The sequence below is a fragment of the Giraffa tippelskirchi genome, chromosome 3, assembly GCF_054371585.1.
Source record: "Giraffa tippelskirchi isolate mGirTip1 chromosome 3, T2T-mGirTip1v1.2.pri, whole genome shotgun sequence".
Lineage (NCBI taxonomy): Eukaryota > Metazoa > Chordata > Mammalia > Artiodactyla > Giraffidae > Giraffa > Giraffa tippelskirchi.
Window position 1 is genome coordinate 36636804 of NC_137277.1, and position 16129 is coordinate 36652932.

Here is a 16129-nt window from a genome sequence, read left to right on the forward strand (position 1 = left end):
CCGCAGACAGAGGCCGGAGGCTGGCTGGTGCAGCGGTGTTTAATGGCAATTCGTAGAAACCAAACCCATGCACAAGTAGAAAGTGCTCGTGGAGCCGGCAGGAGGCTCCCGCCGCGCCAGGAACCACAAGCCCGGCCGTGCAGCCCTCCCTGCGGCGCCTTAAATAGATTCTTCACTATACTCTGTATGTTACATTATGTACAAGACCCCTCCCCTCGGGGACGGGGCAGGACTCCGCAGCGCGTTTTTATATACACCCCCCCCCCTTTGGCCCCGAGATTGGTGGCCGGAGTCGGTCGGGTTGACGGGGAAAGACAGGGCCAGAAAGGGAGGAAACAGACGCAAACATGCGGAGTCGGGGTGGGGGCACAGTCAGCCCTGAAACACGAGGGGCGCGCGCGTAGCGAAGGCAGAGGTGGGACCGAGGCGGATACATTCAGAGACGCGTCGAACAAATAAATAAGGCAAGTCAGGAAGGGGCCGAGGTGGGCACAGGCAGAGAGGGAGATGTGGAGAAGGGGCAGGCAGGGCTCCGGAGGTCACAGCTGAAGATGCAGGTATGTGGGGCGTGGGTCTTCTGGAGCCGGGGACTAAGAGAGGGGGGCGCGACCCGGAGGGAAGAGAAGGAAGCAGGGGTGGGAGAGGGAGTTCAGCACTTCGGAGGGGTGGGGGGGTGGAGACCCAGGACGGGCTAGCACAGAAGTGACGGGAAAGCTGCCGACAGGGGGCTCCCCCTCCCCTAGAGAGCCCTCTCCCTGTTAAGACTGCAAGAAGCGGCCCCCAGGGTGATGAGAAAGGCAGTGGAGAGGTCAGGTGGCCAGCCCGGGTTGGGGAAGCCCTTCCAGCTCCTGGTTCTGCTTCAGTTCCCTCATCCTGCGGAGAGACAAGGAAGGAGTCAGAGAAGACCAGCCGATCAGGGCGGTGGGATGGGGAGGCGGCGGCGGGGCCCAGTCCCCCGAAGTGAGGGAAAGGGCAGCACCTGTGTCGGCAGCGCCGCAGGAATCGCATGATCTTCCGGGCTGCCTGGTCCTGCTTCTTGGTGAGAAAGGAGCCTCTGGTGGAAGGAAGAAGAGATGAGACCGCACAGGACACTCAGCAATCACCTGCCCTCCGCCCCTTGGGGACCTTGGCAGGGCAAGGGTGGGGGAGGAGCAGGATGATGAGCTGGGAGTCCATGGGCAGTGGGTGCGCACTGAGGGCTGGAGGGTTGGGGCCGTACTTGTTGCGGGCAGGCAGGGTCCCCGGGGGCCGGCGGCGGTAGGAGCGGTAGCGCTGCTGGATGAGGACTGCCGCTCGGCGGCTCTGCTGAAATCGCTTCTGTTCGTAGTAGCTTCGGAACTTGCTCTGGATCAGGATGGCCGCCTGGGTCATCTTCTTATAGAGCGCAAACTGCAGGGGTGGGGAGGAGGGGCAGGGGCTGACATGGAGGGACAGAGACCCAGACCCCTAAGGGTCACCCCCCACCCCGCTTCAAGTTCAGTTGATACTAGTCTCTTTCTCTAATCCACACGCTCACGGAAGGAAAGGCTGAATCATCACAGACAGCCTCACATCCAGGTCTCATGCCTAATACCTTAAGTGCAATCCAGGTCAGCTTGTGGAGAGAAAAGGGGAGTTAGGGCTCCTGCAGCATTCTGGATGCTCTGGGCTGGGGTGAGTGCCTGGGCGTGTGGGTTGGTGGATATGCTTTCTAGAGAGGACGACCTCACCTGTTTGTACTTCCGGTAACAGCGCTGGATCACAGCCGCTGCTACCTCCTGCTGTTCCTTCAGCCGCCGGCCCTAAGCGGCAAGAAGGAAGTCTCAGCACCTAGATCAGTTAGGAACTGCCCACCTGACATCTGACCTGTTCTTGCAAGGTGCCTGGGGTCCCTTGACCCTTCACCCTACCCCAGATCTGTCCAGATGATTGCTGTCCCTCCGAAAGTCCTGGGAACCCATCACCTCCCCACTCAAGTTTGTGTAATTCATCCCCTGAAGCCCCAAAGCCCCCGACCTTGTATTTTCGGAAGGCTGTCTGGATGACTCGGGCTGCCTCATACAGTTCCCGCTGCTCATGATCCGACAGGGTCAGCAGGGCAAAGTCACTCTCCATCTTGCCACTAGCAGATGCGGAGAGAAACTCTGCCCAGGAAGGTGCTGGAGGGACAGCCAGGCGACCCCGCTCAAATGGCAGCTCGCTATAGGGCACAGGGATAAAGGATGTCCTAGGCATCTGAAATCCCTCTTCTCCCACCTGGGCGCTGCTCTGAAGGCAGAGCCCCAGTAACAGGGCCTGGAGAGTGATTTCAGAGCTCGCCAGCCAGTGCCAATCCCTTCTTCAAAGGCTCTGGCCATAGTGCAGCTTCTTCCCTCCCTCACTGTCTCCCTCCCACGCTCCTTTGAAGGATCTGGAGGCTTTGTCCTAAGCTGGTCACCTCGGAGGGGCTGAGCTGGGGAAATGGTCCACGTTCTCCAGGTAGCTGGCCAGCCAGGACATGGTCTCACTGAGCCCCACTGCTCCTGTCCGCTCCCGTATTGTGGCTCCAGCCTCAGACAGCCCAACGAAGTCCTCTCGTTTAATCCGCTCTGGTGTGGCTTCAATGATCTGCTTGGCCAGTGAGATCATGTCCACCTGGATGAAGGAGAAGCTGGGTGAACCTTGAGGGGCCCCCCAGCTGTTCCTGCCCTGCCAAGGGCATAACATAAGTTCACTTCCTATCTTTCTCCTATCAGCACCAGATGATGAGGCCTCATGGATGGCTGCCCCCATTAACCCTGTCTTTCTCGGCCAGTGTTGCAGGTTCACTTACATTCCTTGGGGTCCCACTCAGTACAGCCCTGTGTTGAGACTGTGGAAAATATACGCTAGGAAGGAGGTACAGCACATGGGGATTCAGAAGCTGGGCAAATGAAGGGCTTAGCCTTCCAGGCTGACTGCCCACTGTCCCACCCAGCCTGCCCCATGCCAGCTCCCACAGACTTGGCCATGTCTGCCACCCTGTCCTCCTTGAGCTCGCCAAGAATCAGCTGAGTGCTTGCCAATCATGTGACACCTTATTGAATAGCTCCAGCCTTGCCTCTGCTCCAGCCCTTCAGCCTGCAGCACTTCCTGCTGGTCTCACATAAAGCCGCCTACCTACTGTGTGGAGTTCTCTAAATCTGTTGCACTTAAGTGCTCCCCAGTTAATCCCTTAGTCTCTCTAAAGCAGATATGTCCCAGGCCCTAGCAGAGAAGCAGGCTGCTGCATGTGAAGAGCCACTCTCCACTCTCTCATGGGTTCATTCATTCCACAAGACTCTTGTCTCTTATCATGTGCAAGCCTCCCCCTCTGTCCCCTGGTTAGTGCCAGACACTTCCGCTTCCATCTTGCCTTCTCTGACCTCTCTGCTCCTCCCTCCTCCCTGCTTCCTGCCATCGCTCTTGTCCCTTTATGGAACAACAGGTAACCCCTACCACCCAGCTCTAATTGAAGATATTCTCCAGAATTTTAACCTCTGAGGCCTCATGACTTCTGAATCCCAAACTCTGACAGAAGCTTAAGCAGAGGGTTACCTTGCCTGTCCCCGAATGAGGGTAAATGACCCCTGCTTCCCAAACTGCCGCCTGGCTCTGGTTCTGTTTCATGTGCTGGCTGGCGTCACCCCAGCCCTGCACCCCCCTCTGCTTGTAGCCCTCCACCTAAGCGGTACCGGGATCACATCCACAGCTGGTGGACTATCGGCTTCTTCGGGAGCAGCCCCACTGTCCAGGGCTGGTGGGAGAGGAGGTGGCGAGGGTGGGGGCCCTCTGGGGTTGGTGGCTTCATAGTCCATGAGGAATAGGGGGGTCTCTGGGGCACCAGAGGAGAGCTGGCCTGGGACCATCTCCATAGTCATCTCAGAGGCTGGCAGAGGAGCAGGTGGAGGACTCCCATCTGGGGCACTAGAATAGGCTGATGTGATGGAGAAAGTGCCATCCGAGAGCTCTGAAGGCGAGGAGACACTGCTCAGGCCTGTGAGGGGAGGGAAGGGGGTGTGAGCATAAGGCGCCACTTGCCCCCTCCTCGCTCTCCATCTCCCTAGCCTTGCTGCTCTTACCTCCCCATCCGCACCACCTCCTCTCTCCTCGCACTGTCTCCCACCCTCTAGCTTTCCCCTGGCCTGTGTTTCCACCCACATTCCCCTCTTAAACCCTCACCAGTGTCAGGGCTGGAGGAGGGTGGCGACAGGGCAAGTGGGGGCTCAGCAGAAGCTTCCTGTCTTTGCAGTTCCTCCAGGCAGCGGGCGAGGCGCACATGACCCCGGGAATGAGCCACGGATAGGGGCAGGCGGCCCAGAGAGTCAGGAATGCTCAGCGCCTGTCTGTTCCAACGGAAGAGGAGCACAGCAGCCTCCAGGTGGCCCAGGGCACAAGCCCACATCTGAGGAGAAGAGGGTGGAGGTGGAGGTGAGGCATGGGCCCGTCCTTACTCCTTCCCTGCATCCCCCAAAGGATCTTCTCTTTGAAGAACTGCTCCCGTTTCCCATTGTTCACGTGCACTAGGAACCAGCATCCTCACCAGAGGGGTACAAGAGAAGTGGTCCACATTGAGTGGGTCAACCTCTTGCTCCAAGTCCAAGCTTCCCGTCTCCACACTCCTGGAGGGTTTGGGAAAGGGACAGTGAAGCACAGTTAGGGCTAAAGGGGGCCCAGTAGGAACTTCGGAATCGAAGGGGCTGGCAAGCACTAAGGTCAGCAGGTTGAGTAATCAAAGAGATTAATGACTATAAGGAGGTCAGGAAGTCAGCATTGTAAGTCAAGAGGGCATTAAAACTCCCCCAAGTACAAACCCTGTTCCAGCCCGCCTTCCTTCCCACAGTGACCCCAGCTCCCATGGCAGGCCTCCAGTTCCTCCTCAGTCCCTGACATCCCCCCACCCCAACTCCCGCCAGCCCCAGCTCACCGCCACTGGCTCAGGGTCTCGATGAGGCGGGCATAGCCCTGGGCAGCGGCCAGGTGCAGAAGGCTCATGCCCCGGAAAGGGCTTCCATGGGCCAGACGCTCAGGACCCCTCCAGGTGGAGCGTGGGATCATGCTCTCTACCAGGACCACCACCCGGGCCTCGAAGCCAGGCCCCTGGCCTTCATCCTGCAGTGCACACACCCTCAGGCAGAGACCTGAGCATCCCCAGCCTGGGATGGCCTTAGCCACCCCACTCCTGTCCTCTCAGCTTCCAGTTCTGCCCCCTCCCTACAATTTCCACTCTAGGCTCCCACCACCCTGACCTCTGATGGCCCGTCAGTCCTCCCTGTCCCTCAGGCAGCTTTCTCCAGCAGCCAGACCTCATGCCTGCATGCATGCCCATGTGGTGCTTTCACTTTGGCTCAGATCAGTGCCATATCCACAGATGGCTTCTCCCCCTCAGAACCTAGAGTCCTCTCCAGTCTTCTTTCCTCAGAGACCTGGAACCCTCAGAGCGCTGAGCCCCGACTTCTTGGATCCCCTCCCCCACCCTCACCTTCACCCTCCTTCAGACCAGAAATAGTCTGAAGCTTGTCATGCCAAGAGGGTGCCCAGAATAGCCACTCCTGCCACGGGGTGGGGGTGGGAGAAGGGTGATGTCACGGAGAAGGGAAGGGGATTGGCTGGGGCCTGGACAGCGAGGGGAGTCACACACTAGAGCTGATTTCTACAGGAAAACCCTCCCCTTGCTCCCACTGTCTACAGTGCCCTCATGGAGGTACCTGAATTGGAGGGGCATCAGGAGCCTGGCAGGGGACCTGCCCAGCTGCTGCGATCTCTGCCATCCGCTTCTCCATCTGCTCCAGTCGCTCCAGGATGGACATCCGGAACTGGTTGTCTGGGGGGAAGAGGAGTGGGCATCGGGGGCTCAGTGGGCAGGGTCCAGGGGATGCCCTGGGCAACAAAGCCAGATCCTGTCCCAGGGTCTGAGTGATGAAGACACAAGCATATCCTTTCCTCTTCTCCATACAACGGCCCTTTACCAGCCCCCCCACACCTTCTGAATAGAGCCCTCCAGGACCAGTCCTCAGTCTAGGGCTCTTCATACCACGTGTCCACCTAGGACTTGAATGCAGAACCAAGACTGTGTCCTTCAAGACAGAGACGGTAGGGCTCCCCGCTGGGTGTCTAGCCCCAGTTGCCCCAGATATCTCTCTCTCTCACACACACACACACATACGCCCCAGATCTCACACACATACATGCATGCACGTGCGCGTACTCCCAGCCTCCTCCCAAGTGGCTTATTTTGTTCCTTCTTGCCCCAGACACTACCTTCGTCCCCCATGCTGGGGCTGAAGGACTTCAGGGTCCCTCCTCTCTGTTAATCAGTGCCCCAAAGAACTCAGAGACTGATTTGAAAAGCACCACCCCCTCCTCCTGGCCCCCCGCAGCTGTCCACAAAGAGGATGGCAGGGAGGGGAGGGGACAGAGATGGATGGCCAAGTCCATTTCTCCTCCTACTCCCCCACCCCATGCACAAATGCACATGCACACATCCCAAGCTATATCTGTCCCCTCCTGAGATCACACAAGGACGAGGAGGGGAGGCAGAAGGGGGTCAGAGCTGTGGGAAAACAAACAGGTGGAGGCTGGGGATGTTTTGAGATGCCAGGACAGACGGGCAACAAGGTAGAGAGGAAATGGTGGGAAGGAGGGTCGAGAGGGCTGAGCAGAGACTCAAGGTATGAGAGCAGAGAGGGAAAGACAAACAAGGGGAAGGAGAGGAGAGAAAGGGCAAAGGAGAGCTGGAGATGTAGAACGAACAAGCAATAGGGAAGGAAGAGGGGAAGTGAAGACAAAAATCCAAGGGGGAATGGAGAGATGAGAGAGGCAGGAGACACAGGAGAGATAGTAAAGCACAGGTTAAACAGGAAGAAACGGAGACAAGCAAACCTCAAGAAAGAAGCAGATGCAGAGAGAAACAATCCTGAAAACCACAGGAGGGATAACCAGTAAAGGGGACAAACACAGCTCTGGATTTGAACAAATACACACATGTACACACACGTGTATGTATGTGCATCTCTGTGTTGGTATAAGAAGATATGTTAAAAGTGGTGTATGTTATTGAGCATTATTACAGGGAATTTTCATTTTCTACTTTGTGCTTTTCTATAATTTCAAAATTTTCTATAGTTAATGCCTGTCTTTATAACTAGAGGGAAAAACCATAGGAAAGTTTAAATACATTGTGTGGGGACATATACACTCATGTGTATCCCATGTATGTTGCTCTGCACTGTCACGGCCCCACCCATGGCCTTGATCCCTTCCTATGGACAGGACAAGTGACAGGACAAAGCTGCCTCCAAGGTTTACAGGGAAGAGGAGGCAAAGGAAATCTGCTGCTCCTTCAGAAATGAGCAAAGCAGGAGCTGGGAAGAGGGGTACAGTGGGGGCAAGGCAGTGGCCACCAGAGTCCATATGGGCCCAGGAACATGTCATGCTCAAAGGCGGTGGGGTCAGAGGGCTAGGAACTCACCGTCCAGTGACAGCCAGTCAAGCTGAGTACTAGGCAGTGACAGGAATCGGCGGGCTCGATACTCAAAGAGCACAGACGCAGAAAGGGGCCCCTCACGCCCTGCCACCTGCAGAGACACCAGCCCAACTTCATGGGCTGGGGAGGGTAAGGATCAGCGAGATGGTTTTCTTTCCTGGGCTCCTTCACCAGAGCCACAGGTGGTCCTTCCACATCCACCTCCCCTATCTGCCCTGTTGTGGCCCCAGAGGCCCCTGGCTCCAGTGGCCTTGGCTCTAAGTGGGGAGGGAATCCCTTCATTTGAGAACTTAATAGCTCCTCTGGGCCAGAGACCCCTTGGGTTCTAGACCCTGTAGTTAAGGATGTTGTTCAGCACCAAGGCATAGAAGCAGAGAGTCAAGAGATACCTATGGGTGGTTTAGTCACAAAGTTGTGTCTGACTCTTGTGACCCCGTGCACTGTAGCCCTCCAAGCTCCTCTTTCCGTAGGATTTTCCAGGCAAGAGTACTGGAGTGGGTTGCCGTTTCCTTCTCCAGGGAATCTCCCCGAGCCAGGGATTGAACTCGGGTCTTCTGCATTGCAGGCATATTCTTTTACCGACTGAGCCAGATGGAGGCAGGTGTGTCGAGATACCTATACATATAAACAATTTGATGATGGTAAAATCTCTTGATCTCCTAAGATCAAGGTCCAGAAGCCTTAACTCTGTTACTAAGATGGGGGAAAGGAATTAGCTGCTCACCAACAGGATCGAGTGAGAGCGGTGTCCCAGGATCTCAATATCTATAGCCTTGAGAATGAAGCCACCAGGCCCTGGTCCCAAGATTAGAAGCTGAGACTCCCAATTCCCGATGTCTCTGGTCTCAGCCCCTCTCCTGCCATCCACCACTGAACAGGGCTGCTGAGACTCGGGGAGGACACACTGATAGAGAGCAAAGCTGTCGACGTGTCACTCCAGTGGTCCTTGGGGTCCCACAGCAACACTGCTGAGTGTCAGGTGAGGGGCAAAGGGGGTGGCAAAAGGGCAGAGATGAACCTTGGCAATAACATCCAGACCAGTGCTGTCCAAAAGAACTTTCCTCAGTGTTGGAGACATCCTGCATCTGCACTGTCCCCTAGGGGAGCATGAGCACATGTGGCCACTGAGCACCAAAATGTGGTTAGTGTGATGGTAGAGCTGAACTTGAAACGTCATTTAATCTTAATCATTAATTTCCATAGGTACATGTGGCTCACGGCTACCATACTGGACAGCGCAGGTCTTGAAGCCAATGTCCCTCAGTCTCAGAACTGGTTGGAGGAGACCAACATCTCTCCCTTCTCATTCTCCCAAGAGACTCTCCCTGGATTGGAGTCAGTGGGCCTGGAGAGGCATGAGAGACCCCTTGGGTCAAATGGCTGATCTTACAGAAGGGCAGACCAAGGTCCTATGAAAGGAGTAGGCTTATTCAAGACCACCCGTCAGCTCAGCAGTAGATTTCTTGGATTAGAATCTAGACCTTCTGATACCTCAGCTCAGACTCATCTGCCTGCTGGAGGGTGGTGGCTGGGGGGTGGTGGCTAGGGGGCAACCACCGGGCTCAGCCCCAGGACTGGATGAGGTTGTCATGTTCTCAGGAACAACCCAACACGTTTGTTCCCAGTGCTTCCTGGGAGTCCTAACAGTCATGTCTTAGTCCCTTCCCCTACCACCCCCAGTCCCCATACCGGGACAGTAGCAGCGTAAGACACCAGGCTGGACGAGTGAGGCTGGCACAGCGATGTGATCAAAGACACAGGAGTAATGTTCGGCGGCCTCTGTCCAAGGTCCTGTGATGAGCACCTTGACCCCACCCTGCAGGCGGAAGTCAGAGAGCCATGTGACTGAGGCTCTCTCTGCTGGATATAATTACTCACTCCTTCATTCATTCAGACCCTGAGAGAGGACCTATGGCTCTCTACACCCCAGGGTCTGCGGTACAGGGATTGGACATGGAGTGGAGTGAGATCCACCCACTGTCTTTCTCCCCACACTCCTGCCCTCTACTTGAATCTGCCAGAAATGGGGAACTCATTGCCTCTCCCAAGGCTACCATCCCATTTGTAGATAGCTATCACTGGGAGGAAGTCTTTTCTCGGGGCCCCCCTGGTACCCCCACAGAAGTTCCTGCTTTCTATCTCTGGGGCAGCACAAAGCAGAACTTCACTGCTGAATACAGTCTTTCAGCTTCTCAAAGTCTCCCATCACATCCCAGTTGGGTTTTCTCTTCTTCAGGTTGAACTGTCCCAGGCCCTCTCCACCCCACCCAGTCACCAAAGGAATGAAGTCCCCTGGGGCACTTGAGGGACTCACACAACCACAAATCACAGGTAGAAGGAGGAGGGAGGGAAAAAGGGGTAGTCAAGGAGGCCTGTGAAAACCATTAAGAAGCTGCTGCTGCTAAGTCGCTTTAGTCATGTCCGACTCTGTGCGACCCCATAGACGGCAGCCCACCAGGCTCCTTCGTCCCTGGGATTCTCCAGGCAAGAATATTGGAGTGGGTTGCCATTTCCTCCAGTGCATGAAAGGGAAAAGTGAAAGTGAAGTCGCTCAGTCGTCTGACTCTTCGCGACCCCATGGGCTGTAGCCTACCAGGCTCCTCCGTCCATGGGGTTTCCCAGGCAAGAGTACTGGAGTGGGGTGCCATTAAGAAGCTACACTCTATGTAAAGATAGAGGCTGGGAAGAGAACTAAGCAGCCATGGATGCTGAGGGAAACTAGGTCACGGGCCACAGGGAGAGAGGGATGCAGGAGGAAGGAGAGAAGTCTGAGACTCACCTCTGGGTAGGACCACTCTGGGGAGAAGTCTGTGATGGTGCTGAGAGCAGGAGAGAGCTGGGGGGCGGGGGCAGGGCCACTCGGAGCTTCGTCACTGATGAGTTCTCCCATGAGGTCCGGGAATGATGAGAGACTGAAGGGCTCCAGTTCGCTGGACCCCCCAGCTCCTCCAAACAAGGCCTCTCCTCTTCCTACTCTGCCTGATGGCTCCAAAGGGGCAGGTGAGGGTGGGGGTGAAGGAGGGGGTGAAGGTACGGGTGGGGCAGCCCCCTGGGCCTTAAGCTCCTCTCCACTGTCATCATCCTGAATGAAGAAGCAGTTTCCCCTTCTCCCGCCTGCTCCGGACTGTGGAGGGAGACCCCGGGCAGCCACCTGGGGCTCCAGGGCAGCAGCGGGCTCGAGCGCTGGACAGGGGGTATGGGCGGCCTCGGCCTCGGGGAAGTCTGGGCTCACCCCTTGGCCCCCTCCATATGTCTGGCCCCTCTGCGGGCTGTTGAGAAAACGATCAGGATCAAAGGCAGGGCTTGGAGGGGCTGGCGGGGCCGAGGGCTCAGAGCCCACAACCACAGCCAGGCTCATGGGAGGCCTCGGATCAGCCTGTGGAGCCAAGTGCCTGGTGGGAGTCAAGCCCCCGGCTCGCTGCTCCAGTCCTGTCAGGAGGAGGATGGCGGTGCCTCCTCTGGAAGAACCCCCTTGGGAGGTGGGAGGGCTCGGTCTGATCTCTAGGGGTTCCGCAAAGCCGGAGGAAGAGGAGGAAGAGGAAGAGGAAGATGGGGAGGTATGTGCCTTCGGGAGCTCTGGGGGAAGTGGGGCTATCAGTGGGGGCGGCTCAGGGGGATGAGGGTGGGGGACAGAGGTCAGGGTTAAAGCTCGGGGCTCCACTTTGGGAGAGATGATGCGGTGTTTCGTGCTGCTGCATTTGTGGGTGAGGCTCCCAGAACCTGGAGTGAAAGGGGTGGTGGGGAGAGAAGGGGTAAGACACATCTCTCTCCAGCCCTCCCTTGCTGGAAGCTGTCATGCATTTCCTGAGAAGTCACTACATACCAGAGGTGTCATACTGCTTGTGGCCACTGGGAGGCGGCAGAAATATTTCTCCTCCCCCTCCCTCCCCTTGGAGGAACACTGCAGGGGAGGATCCAGGGCTTGGGGGAATAGCTGAGAGCAATAGGTGAAAGCATAGAAAAAGGACAAAAGAAGAGAACCAAGGGGGTGTCAACTAAGAATAAGGCTAGGCCTGTGTGTAAGCGGTAGTGCCGGGGTGGCCAGGAACTGCTAAAGGAAGAAAGCAGACAGAGAGCCCAGGCTGCCAGGAATAAGTAAAAGGAACTAGGCAGTATGCAGACGGGAAGGCCTCTGCTCATCTGGCCCATCTTTCTGGAACATGCAAAAGTCATGCAAATAAGCACGCAAATCCAAACGAGACAGATACCCCCTTGGTGTGAGTAAGGGCGGACCAGCAAGGAGGGAGGAGGGTTCCAAGGTCAGGAGTCACTCACCAAGGCCCCCACTGCAGAGACAGGCGTGGGTTCGGGGTGCAGGCTTGGTCGGGTGGGTGTCTAGGATCTGCTGCACCAGCTGCTCTACGGAGAACTCCTCTGTCCCGTTTCCACAGCTCCACTTGATGCCATGAACTGGAGGAGAGTTGGGGGGAAGTGCTGTGGGAACCCCCACAAAATAGGCCCCAGAGAACTCTGATGGCTCCCCCAAGCACCTGAGATGCTCTGAGACTTCCACCAGAAGAACAGCGGCAGAAGCCCCCCAGACTGCTCCTACCTGGAGCTCACAGCTGCCCTCCATAGTTGAACACCTTAGATCACACCAGGAACCCTGGTACCCACCCACCCACCCACCCAGGAAAGAAGCCTCCTGGCTTGGGGCGACATGGTTACCCCACAGGCTCCTGAGTATAGAAACTTGGCTGCCATGGGAGGTCCCTGTGTCCACTCTCCCCTTGGAGCTCTGTCCTGGCCCTGTTGCCTTACACATGGGCTTCAGCTGTCCCAAGAGCTCCTCCCGGGACCACTTTAGCCACTCGCGGCGGTCGCTGCTGATGGAACAAAAGATGGGGCTGCAGCCCTTTCCACAGTCCTCCAGGGCCGGGACGTTCAGGTAGTGCACAAGCACGATGTCAGGGTTCTGCGGGCACAAGGGTACACACAGAGCGCTATGGGGTCCTGATGTCCAGAGGCTTGGCCTCCTAGTCCTTTCTTCGCAGGCACCCCTAGCCTCACCCTCCCAAGTTCTGGCTCTCTCCATCCCCAAACCCCTTTCTCTTCTTCCCAGTCTCCTTCTCACACTCAGAACTTCGTCATCCTTCCCCTTCCTTCCTGCAGACCCCCACCTCCCTCAAAGAGCCAGGTAGACTCTGTCTCCCTGAGCCCTTCCATCCTCACCTGGAGCAGCCAGTAGCAGCGCCGATGGAATGTGGGGACGATGGAAGAGTGAACGTAGCAGCCATAGAGACACTGCCAGGAGACAGGCTGGGGTGGGGGGAGGGCTAGTCTGCTCCCCAACTCTTCCTCTGTTCAGTCCCTTTGCAGGAATCCCAATCTTGCCACCAGTTCCTCTTTAACCTTACCCACCCCATCTATTCCCCACACCTTTCAAAACCCAGCACCCAAATCACCCCGCGGTGGAGAGGAGTGGACAGTGGGGCCAGGACCTTACAACAAGGACCAGATTCGAGACATGGGACTATCCATAAATCAGAGGGCAGGGCGATAACACATCTGAGATGAGGAGCAATGATTTGAGAGAAGAGAAACCTGTGCTTTGAGGTACTAAGTACTATCAGACCCCTGCGGGAAATGCAAGAGAAATGAGGGGATTGGGCATCGGTGGCCTCCAGGGGGAGGCGTGGCCTAAGTCCTGGAGAACCGGGTCATGGAGGGAAAGCAGAGAATGGGCTAAGCAATCACCCAGCTGATCCAAAGTGAGTGAGAAGCGAAGAGTGACTGACTGGGAAGGTGGTAGGCAGAGAAGGTCACCAAGCCCTGGCAGGGCTGGAACCCAGCTCTTGGGGAAAAGCGGGGGCCAGGGCAGGTGTGCTGGAGGCCTTGCTTACCTCCATGCCCTGGACCTTCAGCTTCATGTGGTCCTCTCGGGTGGTCTTCCCATCCTTCCGCTTCTTCCAGAGGTAACCATCCTTCCGGTATTTCACCTTCTTGCGGTTGTAGAGGATAATGGAGCCATTCTGAGGCCTGAGAAGGGAAGGACTCGCCTTGAGTTCTGTGGACAGAACCCAGGACCCCTGCTACTCCCCATCTTCACAAAACTCCTCACCTTGTCTTGGGGGCACAGGATAGCCACTCGTCATGCTTCTCAAAGGTGATCAAGTAAGATGCAATCTCCTGGAGGAGAAGAGGCACTCAGGTGGGGGTCCCCTTCACAAAGTCTCAGCCTGGCCTCTTGGGCCTCCTCATCTATACCTCAGGGATAATGGCATCCCTGGAGAACTGTGTGAGATAACGCAGGACAAGTGCTGAGCACAGTGCTCTGTTTGTAGGAAATACTTTGTAAGTGGTAGCATTTATACACAGGTGTATATGCCAAGGAGAAGTGAGCTCCTACAAGATGCAGGTCTCTCCTGTGACCCCCAAAGAGCCTAGAGAGTGTTGACAGGCACAGAGGGGAACTCCTCCAGCCTACTAGGAACTGCTGAGCCCCAATCCCCGAGGCTCCCTAGAAAACCTCATTTGTATTCCACCGGAGCCGCTCTGGAGGCAGCAGTGGGCAGCGAGGAAGACACTCCAGCAGCTTCTTGGGGAGAAATATCTTCAGGTGGTGGCTGTTCTCTAGAGGGGATGAGAAGGAAGGGCTTAGTGTAAGACATCCCCGTGAGAGCCCAGAGGAAAAGGGCCAAATCCAGAGCACTAGGGTGTGGGGTGGGTTGGCGGTGGTGAATGAAATGATGCCAAGGAGAGTGGGGATCCAAGAATTAGAAGGTCACCACCGCCTGGGGGAAATAAAAGGCTGTGCCCAACCTGGAAACCTGGACTGTGAACTCACCAGCAACCTCGGTGTTGTCCTTGGTATTCATGGTGAGGGCTCCAGGGAGCAAGGTCACCCCCGGCCTGAGGGGCCGGGGGGAGGGGGAGTCTCTGCTGGGAAGGGAGAGAACAAGGTCATGGCAGAAGCCCCCACACTATCAAGGATGAGGAGAATGAGGTGGGAGACCTGGTACAGAACTGGGTCGTGATATCTGAGGAAGCCAGAGGAAGGGGCTGGACTGTGATGTCAGAGTATAGCCAGGGGATGGAGGAGAGGGAGAACCCAGACATGGTGCCAGGAACCAACAGGAGTGGGAGACACAACAGAAGAGAGTAATCAGGAAGAGACCGGCGGAGTGGGGGAGGGGAGAAGGCCTGCGAGGGACCGGCGTTTACAGCCCTGGCTCTTGCGAGGCTGGAGCTGCGGTGGGGTCAGACCCTGGGGCTAGGACTCAGAGCATCCGGTCCTTGAAGGATGGTTTGACAAATGAGAGCCTGGATGTGGGGGGGAGGGCAGGAGTTCTAAGTCCGGGTGGAGAGCTAGGCCTTAAAAGACACACCCTGAGTTCCTTCTCTTTGATTTTTTCCAAGGGGAAGGGCAGATCTGACAACTGATCTTAACCTCCACCCTTTCCTCCAGATTGGTGGGGCCTGAGTAGAACCTGGTTTAGGGACCAGGACCCAGCTACCCAGCCCCAGGTCAACCCATCCTCCACCCTGAGGCTGACCGCCCTGTCCACCCCCACCGTACCTCTCTCCCCAAAGCCTCTGCTTCCCTCGGCCTCCAGGCCTATTCTACCCCATCTACCACTCTGGCTCCAGCCTGAGCCCCCACCCTCCTGGGGTAACAGATGGAAGCTGGAGGATGCTCTCAGCGCGGGCTCCGCCAGGTGTCTGAAAATGGAGAGGGGGAAGAGGCCCGTCCGAGCACGACTGTGAGCCCTGGAGCCTGGGTTTGGGTAAGGACTCCGCCCTAGGGCGCAGGTGCGCAGTCCGGGATGGGCAGCCCGCCAGGGTGCGGAGCGGGCCCGGGGGCGGCCCCCCCAGGAGGGGCGGTGGTCAGCGGAGACGCTCCGAGGTGGGAGGGTCCCGCCTCCCGCCCGCAAGGAGGGATGTCCTGGAGGAGCTGCGGAGGAGAGTCCGCGGGCGCATGGTGGGCAAGGGGCAGGGCAGGTGCCGGGGTGCGGGGGTCCCCGGGACGGTCCGGCCCGGCAGGTCCGCCGTGGGGCCCTGAGCCGAGCGGCGCCCCCTGGCGCGGGGGAGGAGGACGGAAGCGGGGAGTGAGGGCGAACCCGGGAGAGCGCCGGTGGTTCCCGGCGCGGCTCGCCAAGTCCGGGCGGTGGAGCTGCGCCCCCTGGCGCGGGGGCGGAGAGGCGGGCGAGAGGCCCCGGTTCTTACCTCCCGGGGTCCCGCGGGTGACGGCGGCAGCGGCCATTCTACCCCACACCGACCCCCCCCCCAGCGCCGGCTGACAGCGGCGTCCGACGTCACTGCGCACGGGGCGGGGCCTCCCAATTAAGGGGATGAGGGTCGGGACGGGAACCTGGGGTCAGTACACGTCGGGCTCTGGGTGGGGCGCTGGCTGGAGGGACTCAGCTTCCAGGGCCGCGAGCCAGGCGGGGGGACGGGCTGCCGGGAAATCCCAGAAGGGGCGGCCGAGCTGTGGGGCAGGATGCGGGGTCCCGGAGGCGGAAGCTCCGCCAACTGACGTGACCTCGGCCCGGAGAGCCGGGTGGGGAACACTGGAGCGGGCAGGACTAAGTTTTCGGGTACAACTCCTTGAATTTGGGGGTATCAGCCCAACTTCATTTTGTCAGGGTCATCGCGAAGCTGAAAGGAGCCCTCCCTCCCCATGAGCCTCCCCATCACTACATCGCAGAGAGAAAGACAACTCTGGGC

General features: G+C 57.7%; 1 protein-coding gene and 1 pseudogene across 19 annotated transcripts; one reads left to right on the forward strand and one right to left on the reverse strand.

The window, feature by feature from the left end:
* Nucleotides 1–25: 25 nt before the first annotated feature.
* Nucleotides 26–15690, reverse strand: CAMTA2 (calmodulin binding transcription activator 2). 19 transcript variants are annotated; one of them, XM_081579013.1, is made up of 23 exons: nt 15629–15690; nt 14250–14344; nt 13932–14035; nt 13524–13591; nt 13306–13441; nt 12635–12706; nt 12224–12377; nt 11738–11872; nt 10242–11182; nt 9152–9278; nt 7448–7582; nt 5685–5800; nt 4904–5088; nt 4520–4598; nt 4159–4381; nt 3672–3973; nt 2417–2613; nt 1996–2179; nt 1710–1781; nt 1574–1594; nt 1220–1389; nt 980–1054; nt 26–873 (listed from the first exon to the last, which is right to left on the reverse strand). In XM_081579013.1, exons 2-23 carry the CDS (start codon nt 14278–14280, stop codon nt 810–812), a joined length of 3591 nt encoding a protein of 1196 aa, XP_081435139.1. In that variant the 5' UTR covers nt 14281–14344; nt 15629–15690; the 3' UTR covers nt 26–809. The 19 variants fall into 19 exon arrangements, with proteins under 19 accessions (XP_081435139.1, XP_081435145.1, XP_081435142.1 ...); XM_081579019.1 differs by lacking the exon at nt 1574–1594 and adding an exon at nt 14982–15124 and having other exon boundaries at nt 14250–14341; XM_081579016.1 differs by lacking the exon at nt 1574–1594 and adding an exon at nt 14982–15124 and having other exon boundaries at nt 12635–12721; nt 14250–14341.
* Nucleotides 15082–15757, forward strand: LOC145540401 (uncharacterized; annotated as a pseudogene).
* The last annotated feature ends 372 nt before the right edge of the window (nt 15758–16129 follow it).

Excerpts from the sequence above, each read along its gene's own strand:
- CAMTA2 (XM_081579011.1), bottom strand. The coding sequence starts at position 14,280 with ATGAATACCAAGGACAACACCGAGGTTGCTG. Across the intron at positions 4,599-4,903 it reads GAGACCCTGAGCCAGTGGCG|GAGTGTGGAGACGGGAAGCT; the intron begins GTGAGCTGGGGC and ends CAAACCCTCCAG. Across the intron at positions 1,782-1,995 it reads CAGCCTTCCGAAAATACAAG|GGCCGGCGGCTGAAGGAACA; the intron begins GTCGGGGGCTTT and ends CTTGCCGCTTAG.